At 37.1% G+C, this 14,737-nt stretch overlaps 1 protein-coding gene across 28 annotated transcripts in view; it reads right to left on the reverse strand.

Annotated features, from left to right (window-relative positions):
• LOC139122713 (zinc finger MIZ domain-containing protein 1-like) overlaps nt 1-14,737 on the reverse strand; it is a 244,980-nt gene that overhangs the window by 42,998 nt on the left and 187,245 nt on the right. For 16 of the 28 annotated variants that reach the window (XM_070688362.1, XM_070688352.1, XM_070688358.1 and 13 more), the window contains 3 exons: nt 13,062-13,186; nt 10,474-10,587; nt 8,052-8,157 (listed from right to left, as the gene is read on the reverse strand). In XM_070688362.1, the coding sequence (XP_070544463.1) occupies nt 8,052-8,157; nt 10,474-10,587; nt 13,062-13,157 (316 nt within the window). In that variant the 5' untranslated portion in view covers nt 13,158-13,186. Of the gene's footprint in view, nt 1-8,051; nt 8,158-10,473; nt 10,612-13,061; nt 13,187-14,737 lie in introns of all 28 variants that reach the window. The other 12 variants (XM_070688354.1, XM_070688334.1, XM_070688346.1 and 9 more) reach the window with 1 other exon arrangement.

Raw genomic sequence — 14,737 nt, forward strand, 5'->3', positions numbered from 1 at the left:
TTTGATTTTGTTATTAAACTGATATTTCAGAAGTTTGTTATTTCGAAGCACATGGCTCTAAACTTCAAAATAAAAGTGCAGAATTTTTCTTGACTACTACTTTTGTGTTAGGTAACCCTTATCAGTAAGAGCAAACAAGCCAGACTGTACATTCACTCTTCTGATGGCAATCTATCCAAAGTTCACAATTTTATCTTCATTATGCCAGCAAGCCCGCATTCTTAAACCAGTGAACTATCAACAATTTCTGTCCATTTTCCCTTTCATTTTTTTAAAAACCCTCTGACAATAACTGACTCCTTCCAGTTGCAAACACTTTCACAAACACTCCAAAAAAATACAACCATTCGTTTTCGTTCAACGTCTAAACCTTTTTTCCAAAGTCATAATACTAGAACATGTACTCACTCTATTCAATTCCTTTTTAATAGTTTATTTCTCTCCATCTTCCAACTGATCAGACGACAAGGACAAACAGAACTGGAGATAAATTGCATGTGCCCCATTAAAATTCTACCTGTATTCTTTCTTATTTTCAGATTTTTCAGTTCTGCATATTCTGTTTGTCATTTGTCTGTCTATCTGTCAGTCTTTTATCGTGTCACTCAGTCTGTGTCTCCCTGTCTGTCCTACCTTGTGCCTATGTTACTGTAGGATGAATTCTTATTGTTTATTCTAGTAAGTTTTCCTTAAACAGAACAAAGCTAGTATTTTTCCAACAAATGACTAAACTTTGGTGAGCTAATTGTTTTCCCGCCTTATCAATAATTAAACCTCAAGTTCAGAATCAGTGGCCATACACACTGGCTAGGAATTAAATCGCTGGTATTGTAGAGGAAATTACTTATCCCTGATTGATGTTGTTTTTGCCCAATCATCTGGAAAAGTTCCTGTTTGTATAACTTCACCAAGCTTACTAAAGAAGGTACTGTTCCAATTATTTTCCCTAAACTGTTTTCCTGTCTTTGGCTGTGTATTCTGGAAGGACGGATTAACTCATTTCAATGCACCCTTCTCAGCCACACCTGTGACAAAGGACGGAATAACGGAAAGAGTCCAGGGAGAAAAAAAAAGATGCCGGCAACACAGCGCCATGAGAACAAGCTCGGAAAATCTGACAACCTGATTAGGGGCTAAGCTTAAAAACTTCGTAAAGACTTTGACTCGCAGCTCTCTTTGTGTCAATATTGCTGCTTACTATGGCGGTAATCTGTTAGAGTGAGAATCAAAGCAGACAGGACGAAAACAAGAGTTTCATCTAAAAGAATATAAACACTCAAACTGTTACAGAAACATGTAAGGACTCAGCCCTGACATATTCTGCTTCACGCCATTACTGATCATGTCAGAGTTATGGATACAACCACCGACATATGTAATGACCCGGTCTAGTGGTTCACTGAATTCAATGCTGGGTGTAGTCATGCCTTTTTTTCGTTGTTATTTTGAAACGCCCGGCATGTAAACAGTTGCTAGCCCCTATTGTGATGACTTCAGATATATTATAAGCTGTCTTTTAGCGAGCAATGTTCCATTTCAACACTGCGTTCTTTTCAGTGGGTCAATCACAATAACGTGTTGTTCTGCTGGGCTATTGAGAGCGGCGTGTCACTAACATCATCAATATCCCCATCTTCAATATGGTACAAAATGACTGCCCTGGCATAGAACTACTGTTTAATCCTCGCCGGATTAACAAGAAAGGAGCGTTTTGCAGGTTTTTTATTCTCTCATGGAGTATTTTGTTGGCCCTTGTAGTCAGGGCTAATTCAGCTATATGGTCTAAACGCTCTACTAGGGGGTTTATTTTGAGGGCTTAGCTACCGACTATTTAAGAGGGTAAACAACTACACAGCTAGTGCAGGACGAAGTCAGGTGGGTGGAGGCTTTGAATTCTGATGGACTGGGGCAGTCAACGAATAGAAAGAAAGACAAAGTAGGGGGTTGGGAAGGTATTAAACATATCGGTGACCCAGTATGAAGTTACCAGATCATTGTTCAATGAGAATACATGAGTTTTGTTACTTTTCGCAATGTGATCATAAATTTATATCATCAAATTTGAATTAAAACTCAACTCTGCTGAGTTGCATGACGAGTTCTGCTCACGAAAGTAACAGAAAATCAACTTGGCAAAGTTCCAGTAAATAGTGGGCACAACATCAAGCTGTCTTCTGAATGTTTGTCTCCCAATTTTTCTTATAATTTATCCCAGAAAAAATTAATTCTGAATTCGATATATACATATTCAGCACAGTCAGGAATTTTTATCATCCAAAATTTTTGCTATCACCATTCTTTGCCAATTCGTTCAGGGTCACTCGACGAAATTAAAACTTGGTGTATTGATGTGAAAAGAATATCGTAGAATTTGCACATATTTTTTTTAGATTTTGAGAAATTTCTCCACCCTCAATGACCTTAAATCAAAAGTACATGGTAAAGCTCATTTGGAACTTAACTGTAAGTTGTAAAGCTTTTGTATTTGATTAATATTTGGTCAGAAAGATCAAATCAAATATTCATGAGGTTCCTTTTCTCGGGACTAGGTTTTGTAGAACTCATTTTTTGACAACAGGGATAGTCCGCCAATCCAGGAGATTTCAGCGCACTGTATTGTCTCACGATGTTGCCACGGTGATTGGCAAATTGATCCAGTTTTCGCTATCCAATTTCACCCTGCACTCATTGGATGACAGTTAAAAAAAAGGGCAGTGTGCGTAGCAAATGGCCCAGCATTTAAATTATGAGGGTGGAGGCATTTGAAAAATGCCAGATTTGGACATACAAATTAGAGTAAATTGGTGGCCTATTTTCGGCATGGAAACAGGTTATCTATCCTACACCGCTGCAGAGATAAAAATACGACATACTATCAAAATGAGATCAGAAACCACTCTGTGATGATTGGGTTGTAGACCAATTTCTGGGATTTTATTTCAAAAAACAAAATTATGATCTCTTCCTTGTCCTCACAATAGTCTTTTCTGGAAGTAGCAGATAAACGCAGCAAGAATATTACAATTTTTTTTCATACTCTGATAGTCTATAGAAAATGTCACTAAAAAATTTAAAGTTTCACTTAGAACATATTTAAAGTATTTCTGAATAGAAATATCCTATGTAAAATTATGAGAAACTGTTCTTGGATAATTTCAAAATTGTATTTTCCCACATTACGTCTATCTTCTCATATGCCTGAAGAGTAAAAAATTCTGCCTAAACTGTTTTTAGTTGTCATATTTCTGAAATTGAGCACAACATTTGCTCAAAAATTTCTGCTTTTTTGATGAGAATCAATTTTGAGTCAAAAAGTATTTGTGTGAGCAATCCTGAAACGGGGAGGTCAAATATTCTAAGGAGTGAAAAGATATTGCCAGGAATAAAAAATGTTCATGGTGTAATTTTCAATGAAGGTCACAAGTGGTTTATTTTAGAGCTAGTCTCAAGGCTTTTCAAGTAGCAGAAAATTTACTGTTACTCGTGAAGGGCCCGCTCCTAAAACTCTCTATACTTGTCCTTCAGAAAGACCAACACTAACCACACGCAGAATACCCTGAAGACATAGTAATTGGGGAATATGGCAAGTTTTATGGATTAACTGTTTCAACCAGGCTTTTGTTGTTACAAGGTCAAGATTATGTATGGCTGGACACTCTGATTGGAGTAACTGAAAGAGTCAATAGGCTAATAGAAGGCCACTTGGCCAAGATTTGTTTATTCAGTGGACACACAGCCAGATAGGGACTCACTCTAAGTGTTGAGTTTCAGCTGTCAATGACATTAGATTATGATTTCATATCTGATTCATATGTCACGTTTATATGATTATTTGAATATCCGCTGTGACTAAAACGGAAAACATAATACCGAACACCACAAAACCAGAACAGTTTTCTCTCGGTGTGATTTTTAACGGAAACTTTCTACAAGGTCACACAAAAATTTCACAGGAAACATTTATTTATTTATCTATCTGTCCATTTATTCATTATATGGGTAATATGTATACACATATATTGGCATCAGAGGGGTACATAAACCATTGTCTCCACACGCATTTTTCAAAACATACCAGTAACACATCTTGATAATTACTGTCCATCTACAAAACCTATAATTTTTTACTATAAGGTCTAAGCTTCCTCGTTACTAGTTCATTTTCATTCTTTTTTTTTCGATCTTATATATTCTAGCTCTGTGACAAATTATATCACCTTTCTAAATTTACACATGTGAAATTTCAATTTCCAGGAAAAAATATTTTTAGCTCTAGAAAAACAAATCTCAATGAGCTCTGCAGCCAAGCATATATATTTTCACCGATTGATTAAGATATGTCATACAATCATGTTTTTTTCTGCCAGTAACTAATTATTTTTTTATCTTTTTGCATAAGAAACGAAAAACGTGACTTCATTGATTGGGTAATTATTTTAATTATTTCCACAAAAATTGCTACAGAATATGTTTTAATTGAAGCGATGACTCTATGTAACAGCAATCCTTTCATAAAAAACAATCTGGTATCAAAAGCCTGGGGTAAATAACAGCTTGTTCAAAAACACTATAATAAAACAAGTCATTGTCAATGACACAGTCCCTATCCTGTAATATTGGGTGATTTGATGAGATATTACTGAAGTCAAAATAATGCACCACTTAGAATGTGTGACTTGCAAACATAGGGATACATAGTCACAGCTGCACATGCCATATTGAATTGTATTGCAAGACAAATAGCGCTGATCGCGAATGACGTCACTGTTCTCTCTCATTAATATGCATAAATAAACATTTGTCCGCATTTTCCGCATAAACGACGAAAATAAAACCTGCGAGTGTTAGAATGGCAATTTAGCGTCACACTTATTCGTATGAATTGATGACTGAGACTACAAGCTGCAACAACAGCCGCGCATAAAACGACAAAATTTGTCCGAATTTCAGCATATTTGTCCGAAAGTCGCGTGCGTGCAGCTATATTTAGTAACAAACCCGAAATTGCGATCAACGCTATTAATGTACATATGAACTTCATTGTACGATGTCCTTCTGCCAAGTGTTATTGAAATCAGTCCTGTCAGGTCAGAATATAGGCTCAAGACCAATTGGTCATATTACTGGACCATGTTGTAGAACAAATTAGAATACATATCTTTATGCCACCTTTGAATGAAATCAGCTAAGACATGAGTAAATTAAAGATTTTCACACAAAATGGCCAACTGGTAGCCCAATGGGATTGGATGACAAAATCAATCAATTTGCATATGAATGCCATAGCATGTTGTCTTGATACCTAGTTTGATACAAATCGGTTCAGTCATGTTCAAGAAATGGCTCCAGACAGACACACTGACAGACACTTGCACGAATGTACAGATGTATGGAGGTATGAAACCGAATCCATAAGTCCCAGTTCAGAACTTCGTCTGGCTGGGGCTAAAACGCATATTGTACTTTAATCTCCTCAAAACAACGACTTAGGGTAAAATTATGAGTCTACTGGTGCTTCAATGACCATAATGCTATGCTCACTTGTACATCACTCAATGTCAGTGATGCTTACAATTGCATTGTTTGTCAAGTACTACCACGACAAATAAATTGATGGAAAACATCCAGCATATTATCGAAAATTTATCAATCACAGTTTCTGATGAAAGAGCAAAAGATTTGAACCAAAACATCCAAATATGAATAATAATTCACAACAGGACAAGCTAATGACAGCAAAATTTCAAGTCACTTAGTTTTAGAATAATATCTTTAAAAAAAAAATACAGATTAATTTTAGAATAATTCGGAGAGAGAATTAATGCTGACAATTTTTGGGGCTACAAGAAAAAAAATCATAATTTTTGTACACCACTGTAACATATGGAGTCATTGACTATTTCACGCAAGAGGGAGGTAAGTGACCTGTGACAAAAGTTCCATTGTCTGATTCCATAGGTCTTGTTCAGATGAAAATTTGACTTCATTATAAACCAAGCCAACCATCCACGATTCTTGATACTGTCAGCAGAAATAAAAGTAAAGTAAAACTGTTTTATCACTGCATCTGAAGATGTTGTCCCTATTATTTTGCAAGCATTTTGAGCATGTCATGCAAAGTTGCTAGACTGTATAGGTCGATGTATTTGTGCGGCCATCTAATATAAACTGACGAACAATGCTAAAAATACAATGGTATTGTTACTGTGAAAAGAGCTTTCAAAAACCATACACTGTCAAAAACTGTCCACCAGAGGGCACTATACTATATAGTAAGCAAGTAACATTCCCAGAATGCATTGAAGATATTAGTCTCCCACAAAGTGAAAATCTATCCGCTGGATTTAAAACAGGGCAAGAGATTTTCTTTTATTAGCCAGAAGAAATGTAAACCAAAACAATCAGTTTGTTATCAAACTAAAATTATTGTTGTCCGTGTGGAGAATTTTCCAGTTGAGATTATTTTACACGGCTGTAGGCTTTCGCGCCTACCATACAATGCAATCACCGACGACAGACAAACCACTGAGTCAATCGACAGAATCTGTGTTATAATGAAATTTCAGAAGGGCATTTCAATTGAAGAGAGAACTTGCCACAAGGTTTGCGGCTAGTTATGCGCTATGATTACTAAAAAGCAGCATACAGGCTGCTAGTGTTAGTAACACGTCTGCATGTCCAAAGGCAGCCTCCATGGAAACATACTTGAAGATCAAGGATACTGTGATAGGAGCATTGTTTTAGTCCATTGGTATTATTTGCATAAAGTTAGCTACTTTCGACAGGTATTCTAAAATTGCTGAGAGTGGATAAAAGATAACTTAACTTGTTTATATACAGATGCAACGAAGAAAATGAACGAAATCGTTATCTAAAAGAAATGTATGTTAATGAACAAACCAACTTTCTGGCACAATGCCAACCTGGTGTGCCCATTTTCCTGGCATATCATAAACCTGGTGCTCCCACTTTCTTGGCACAATGCCAATCTGGTGTACCCTATTTTCTGGCACATCACAAACCCAGTGTACCGGTACCCATGTATTTTTTGTCACTATTCAAACCTAGTGTATCCATTTTCTGGCACATCAAAAACCTAGGGTTCCAACTTTTTTGGCACAATGCCAACCACTTTCTGGCACTTGGTAAACCATAGATTTGAAAAACGTTTTTAAAGTCTATGGGTAAACCTGGCATTCCCACTTTTTTGGCATATTGCCAACCTTGTGTACCCACTTTCTGGCACATCACAAACCTGGTCTTCCCACTTGTTTGGCACAATGCCAACCTTGTGTACCCACTTTTTGGCACGTCACAAACCTGGCGTTCCTGCTTTTTGGGCATAATGCCAACCCGGTGTACCCATTTTCCTGGCACTTTGTAAATCTGGTTTACCATACAGTAACATTATACTTGAAAAATCTCAATTTGCATCAGCATAATTTTAGTACATAGTTGGTGTTGTAATGGTACTACACAATAAAAACATCACAAACAGCGTCTCTCCACCGGGTATTCCTTTAACTCTTTCTGCATATACTTGCAACAAATCGAAAATCTGCTGAACTAACTATTGGGCCAATAAAGAGAAACAGTATTGGCCATTCAAATCTTGACTCAAATCACACTTTGAGAAGATCTCAAGTGAGAAGACAGCACAATATCTACAGATACACATTTACAACTACAGATCATTATCCCAGCATACATAAGGTAATATATTAACAAAGAACACTATCTGTGTCTTGATGTTGTATGAACAAGAAATGATACCTCTCTCTCTGTCTCCGTCTCTGTCTGTCTGTCTGTGTCTGTCTCTCTCTGTCTCTCTGTCTCTCTCTCTGTCTCCGTCTCTGTCTGTCTGTCTCTCTGTCTCTCTCTCTCTCTCTCTCTCTCTCTCTCCTCTCTCTCTCTCTCTCTCTCTCTCTCTCTCTCTCTCTCTCTCTCTCTCTCTCTCTCTCTCTCTCTCAGCAGACTTACAGATACTGGGCGGGCCCACTTTGTTTGTTACTTTCACTCCCAAGGACACAACACCAAACATAAACACTAACCTGCAGATTTTGGTGAAAACTTATCCCTGTGCGCTGCACACATTGCCAGAAGTCTGTAACCGAGATCTAAATCATAACCTTGTTGAGCAGCTACACGACTCACCACCTACAAGAAAAGAGCGGAAAAAAACATTGAGCATTTTTAGAATTTTTCATTGTGACACCAACATTCGACTGTTAACCCTACACAGCTTTAATGTCAGCGCAATAAGATATTTGCCCTCTCATAAGTGACCCCTGAAAACTGAACGAGTCTGAGGCTTGAATTATGACGATAGTATTACACAGACACATAGAGAGAAAATCAGATCGGTGCGAAAAAATGTATCATTTCCTGAACAAAATTTCTGCACAACATTTTTTAATAGTACATTTTTACTGTATCACTGTTTTAGTAACCAATATACTGATTTCAGTCTTTTGGCCCCCCCAGTGTTGAGCAAATAAAGTTACCGCCATCGCGGCCTTTGGCGGTTATAAATACCAATGTACGTGTACTGTACTGTGCAGGACATGCCTAACTTTTATTGAAAAAAAACCCTGCAAAGTGTGTTCATTCTGTACACAGCAACTGCAGCATTGCAAACGCCCTTCAACATTTTTGGGAAATAGATTTCCGAATTTCAAGTTTAAAAATTTCCAAGACAGTCATGCACTTCTTCCCTTTTTTTGATCAGGAAAATTTCGTAATGTTTATAAAACGTGACATCTCTCACAGTCACTGCATGCTTGGCTTCATGGGCTTTACTCATTATCTCTGGAAAAAACTACCGTATTTAAAATATATCTGTGTTCAGAATATTCTCAAAATGTTCATAACACTGCATATTATGAGACATATTTCATACCGAGACAAGATTGAAAATGTCCTCAACTTCTAACTTATAGGTCTAGTATCAATTTATCCACATACTGCAAATAGCACCATTTAAATTTGATGATCATAATTTCCCCTAACGCGATAAGCATCTTCACTCTGTTTGTTTATATATTTATCTCACTGTTATGGTAACACAAAGGACAGATACTGAGATTCGGTCAAACTGACCTGACAAAACAAAGGCAAAATGAGCACAAAGAATGAAGCACGAATTGGTCAACAGAGGGCGCTGTTTGGAACAAAAGCTTCACTTCCCAGTTGGTTTTTTGTTCTCTATTTTGAGAGGTTTGGAGGGACTTATCTGATCCTCAAACACTGAATACTTATAAACATTGAAGGTAAACGAGAATCTGAACAATTAAAATGAGGTTATTTTTAGGGTGTTGGCCGATTCCTTCTGAATTTGATACACTAAACACCTGAACGTTAAACCATGGTTTACCGTATTAGCAGTAATTCTTTACATAACTATTGTGCGTAATACTCTTTTGAATTGTGCTCGTAAGAGCTTCCGATTGACTTGAGCCTGAAATCATTGTATTCATGCCTGTGTCGTGTTTATGAGGATTTGCGGGCGTTCCCCCTGTTACAGTGGAGTGCCACACCTAATAACAGGGATTAAGTGCAGGAGTGTTACACCTGTATCTCTCTTTGAATGTCCTCAACACAGAGTATCTTCCTCAAAGATCAACTTTTTCTTAAAATTTTCAACATCTTTGACTGTACTACTTTTGGCTGCTATTTCCTTGTGAGTGCCTTTGGCAAAAAGATCTCAAAAATGAAGGCAAAAATTGCATCTCTGTCAAATTTTGCTCTCCTTTAATATTATACTTTTCTACCAATTGCATTTTAAAAAAATTAAAATTTAACAGGTATGGTAAGTCTCTTCAGTGAGTTCTACTCTAATTTGCATGACTTTGTAATATTTCTGCTTGCAACATAAATTAAACTAAAATTTTCCATGTATTTTTCATGGCATTTTTAGAAATTTTTTGTCCATTTTACAAAATGTGTACAACATTTGGGGTACAAATTATTTCCCTTTCTAAGATTTGCATAAATTTCATGAACTCTTTGAGCGATAAACTTCACAAAGCTAGTCTCACTAGCAGGCAAGCAGACGGACATAATTTTACACTTTGTGTTTGCCTTGCATAAAATAGGGAAGAAGGGACAGAAATTAAAAATATTTGTTCTTGAATTTATGCACTGATGGTGTTAAATTTCTATTTACTGAAAAGCTTTACGGTCAGAGATGGTCATTTTTACTGAAAAAAGACCATTCTCATAAATTTCGCCAGCAAAAATGATGACGTTGTTCCAATGTGAAAAGAAGGAGTGATCAGCTGATAAATAATTCAGTGCTATGCAAAGAAAATGCAAGTAATGGTGCTCCAACTTGATTTGGGATGCACAAAGCAAGGCATGCTGGGTAACTAGCACAGACTACTGGGATTTCTTTCAAAATGCTACTTTTATAATCTTTAAGAAGCTACATTTTGATCATTTCCCATATTTTCACTCAGAAAATATTCAACTTACTGTCAAACAGTCCATCAGGCTCTGTTCAAAAGGTCGTTGAAATGCCCTCTTGTCTGTACACCATTCGTAGAGCTCTTGGGCTGCGCTCTGGAAGGTGGCCGGGTTTTCCAAATGCTGCGCAAAAGATGAGAAATCATACTATAAGCGTAATCAACACACTGAACTTCAATTAGAATTGTTGTGAGTAGAGAAGACGACGACAAAAAATATTTATTTCAGGAATACAGGGACAATAGGTGTAACTTTTGATAGTTTCATTATTTTTGTTGTATGAAAATGTTTTTGCTTTTGCTCTAAAATATGCTGAAGATCAATGTGTTTGCCATGTAAAGCAGTGTCATTGTTGACAAATGAATTTCCGTCAAAACTTCAGTTCTCAGCAGTGACATAGTATATTACATAGACACATACAGAGGCTGTATTGGCAAGTTGAAAACTGGGCCTTAATTTTGACAGTAGAACTGCAGATGAAGAAAAGAGCAAAGACAGTGGAAAACAGAAAGCAAGACATTTAATGAAGCTTTTAATCCATTTTTAGCTCCCCTTCTCCCCCCCCCCCTGAATATTGCCACCAGAGGGCACTGTCTATACAGGTGCCCTCAAGCAAGTGGCGAATCTGCCAGTCTTGCTTCCCCCTAACTTGACAATAATTCAAACGTGGCTGGAAAAATTCTGGTTACACTGTCGATCACATCTTCCGATAATGCTGTACATTTGTGCAGAGCTACGACCCCGAACAGGTGAATCTGTCTGATACGACCCGATAGTTTGTAACAGATTTTCCCGGCAAAGTCATGGTAAAGTGACCCCCATCAGTTCAAGTACACGACAGTTGGGTGATTCTACTGCACGGCTGTCAACAAGACGTTTGACAAATGCTTCTGATCGACCATGAAAAACAACTCAGTGTTGACCTCTGATGCTAATTCAGCTGTTGATTTCCTGGGGGAATGATTTTCCCTTCACTTCTTGATTGGTTGATCCAAATTTGACTCAATTCATCAGCCTGGGTGATTGGATTATTCAAATAGAAATCGACCAACCCCTAAAAAGTCTTCTAGAAGCCCAAGGGCTCTGTTTTTTGTCAATCAAACTGAAATCAACAGAATAAACTCAACATTCTTGGTGGAAATCTTTACAAATTTTAGATTATCTTGATCAAATGCCTGACGGACATTGAAAGAAATGATCATAGATTTTTTCAATCTGATTTAGTCCCAAGAAGCTTCTCTTTTAATGACATCTTTTTCTTGTTTGTTTGTAGAAAACTACCTGATTAATAAAATATTCTTTATTCACTAAAAAATCTCCAGAGAAAAAAGCAACATCAGAAAAGACTTAGGCGGTACAATAAATATGAAATGCTTTAGGCTTGAAGGTATATTAGTTAAAAACTTTTCCATTTAGAAAATTCTTGTAGGCACAGTCAAAATATGCTATCATTCAGCTTGGCTTGAAAATTAATCCATAAACGCAGCCACAAGCCAATGAAAACGATCCTTTTATGATTGTCAGTGAACGTGTCTTCAATACAGATGAAAATATCACTTGAAATTAATCCTGACGTGCGTATAGCCACATGAAAACTATTAGATCGTTCATGGTTACATTGTAATGTTTTTCATTGCCGTGTAGTGTTGCACTCATTTACTCGGTACCCTGATAGCTGAACTGTACACAGAGGCAATATCTGCTTCCCTGTCTGCTTGCAACTCCTCAAGCAAAAGATTTTTAAACATCCATACGATCCTGCCTCCCAAAAAAATTGGTGTATGCCTATTAAAAGGATACATAGCTCTTGGTTCTATTCAAATGAAGCAGTCTATTAGTCTACCAAATACAAGGTATTTAAGTTCCTTTGATGACTTAAATGGAACATCGCTGCACAAAAAAAAAATCGGGGCACAACAGCAAACAGGTGCCAGAGTGGCGCCAATGTAGAAGCAAATGTGATATTAACAAATTAAACAGGCTGAACAGAAAGCGTGCTGTTTGCGTGGTTCAAATTCAGAAATGAAAGTGCACGGAGAATTGAATAACCACGTGAATGCAGATTTCTACAGCTCCATTTTGGAAACGTCAGACTTTTCTCTGTGAGAGTTTTGGGAAAAAAACTGGATCACGTGAGTAAAATTTCATAGACTGATCTAGGGATGCGTTTCATCAATAGAGCAAAGTATATAAGTGGCGGTGAGAGTCTGAAATAAGCAAGCATCTCTTTCACAACAAAGGGAGAGAATAATTATTCTCGTAAAATTGTCATTGCTGTGTTCAGCAGCTACCAGCAGAAATACCATGGCATGTACAGTAAACCGTGTGTCACTTGAAATAAGGTGGATTTTATTGCTGGTGAATTAATTTCACAAGAGGGATCTAAGCTCGCAGTATTTTTAGGGACACATTGAACTCAATTTGCTTCAGATATGAGATCTATAATCGACATTAAATTAAATTAAGTGATTTAACTATCAAAAAGTTGCATGTGTTGATAGGTCATTTTTAGTTGGGGCATAAATAAAAAATAGCATAGACTTTTGGCGGCTGTTCAGTTGTGGAACACATGTGGGAAAGAACGTATAAAAACTTACATGCTTGATGCACTGTAGTCTGTCGTTTGTTTGCTGTATGTGCCTATCCATTGCAGGGCTAGGTAGTGACGAAAGCAGATCCCCCTGATGGTACATTGAGAAAGCTTTACTGTCTGTTCAGTTATCTGAAAGGAAAGTGATATCAAAAAATTTCAATTCTTTGAAATATTGACAACTTAAAAATAACAGCTCACAAATAAATACAGTTCACTTGTATCTGAAGTGGTATGGAAGTCTAGTTGACTATTTTGGAGAGAAACCCAGTGAAAAATTTTGAGAAAATAGGCAGAATATCTGAAAATAGAGAAAAGTTAAATGGAAATACAAACAGGTTGAACAATTGACTGTTCAAAAAGAAAATAAATTTCTTTGACATGACACAAGCATATTGCATATATGCTACACTGGTACAGGCAAGTCATCAATTATCAGCCATGTGTCAGAAAAAGGCACAACCTCACAAAAAATCTGAAAAAAAATATGAGTCTGAAAATGACAACCCACTGAAAGTCATCTCAGTGACATCTTACATTGCAATACAGGGAGAACCTGTGCCTTACCTCCCCTCCGGACAAAGAAATTTGTAAAATATTGCCCTGAATGTCAAATTTTTTTTAAGAGGTGAAGATTTTCAGGTGACTGCATTGAGGCCACAGTGAAGGGATCTCAATCGATGCCCTTGACGGAAACATATTGTGACTAATTCTCCTGCATGCTTTTAATCTCATATCTTTCATCATCATCAACATTTTTCCGGAGCAATCAACAGGAAGTGCATCTGTATTCCTCGCCACACCGCGAAAGTCCTGGAACAAATTATTTTTCGGAAGAATTCTCTGCTATGACACACTTCCTGTCCTCATTGTTTCTTGTACAAAATGGTGATTTATACCGTAATTTGTATCAAACCAGCTTTAAATATCAACAACGCACAGAGACACTACTTGACTCCATCATTTCTTAGTCCTGAATCACAGGAGAACAAGTCATCGTTGATGACACAGTCCCCACTTGTTAATGTGTGCTTTGATTACAGGTCCTCAGAGAGGAAAGAGTCCTCTTCATTAGGTCTGTGATAAAAATACTTTTGAATAAATTCGCTTGATACATGTCAGAGTTGTAGTTCAGGAGATGAAAAAATCGTAATAAAATGGCCACATGGTGGCCATATGCATATTGGATCGAATCACAAAACAAATCAATGTGCATATGTATGACATAGGTCAATGTCCTTGTACCAAGTTTGAATAAAATTGGTTGAGATATGCCTCATGTTCGATCTTCGGAACTTAAAATCGACTTGGCCATCGAACTACTAATTTCTTAAAAGGCCATTTGATTGTTGTCAATTTAGCACAATCCCTACACAATTGCAACATCAATACTGACGGTTGGTGGCAAAATGACTTGTTTGAAAGGCGTTGCAGAGAGACAAAGCAAAGGCAATTGTCATATAACCTGGTCGCCCCATTTCCCTGTAAACCAATCCATAATCACCATTGACGACAATGGGTTTGGGCCACACCATTGTGATCAAAGGGTTAAAGAATATATATCACATCAACCTGACTTTTTCTTATGTGTGTGCATAGACAAAACCTTATGCATAATAGGGAGAGTCAGGGTTAATGAGCTGTGTAGAACATCAACTCAGAGTTAGATTTACATTGGAGTAA

Source organism: Ptychodera flava, chromosome 22 (genome assembly GCF_041260155.1).
Source record: "Ptychodera flava strain L36383 chromosome 22, AS_Pfla_20210202, whole genome shotgun sequence".
NCBI classification, from domain to species: Eukaryota; Metazoa; Hemichordata; class Enteropneusta; family Ptychoderidae; genus Ptychodera; species Ptychodera flava.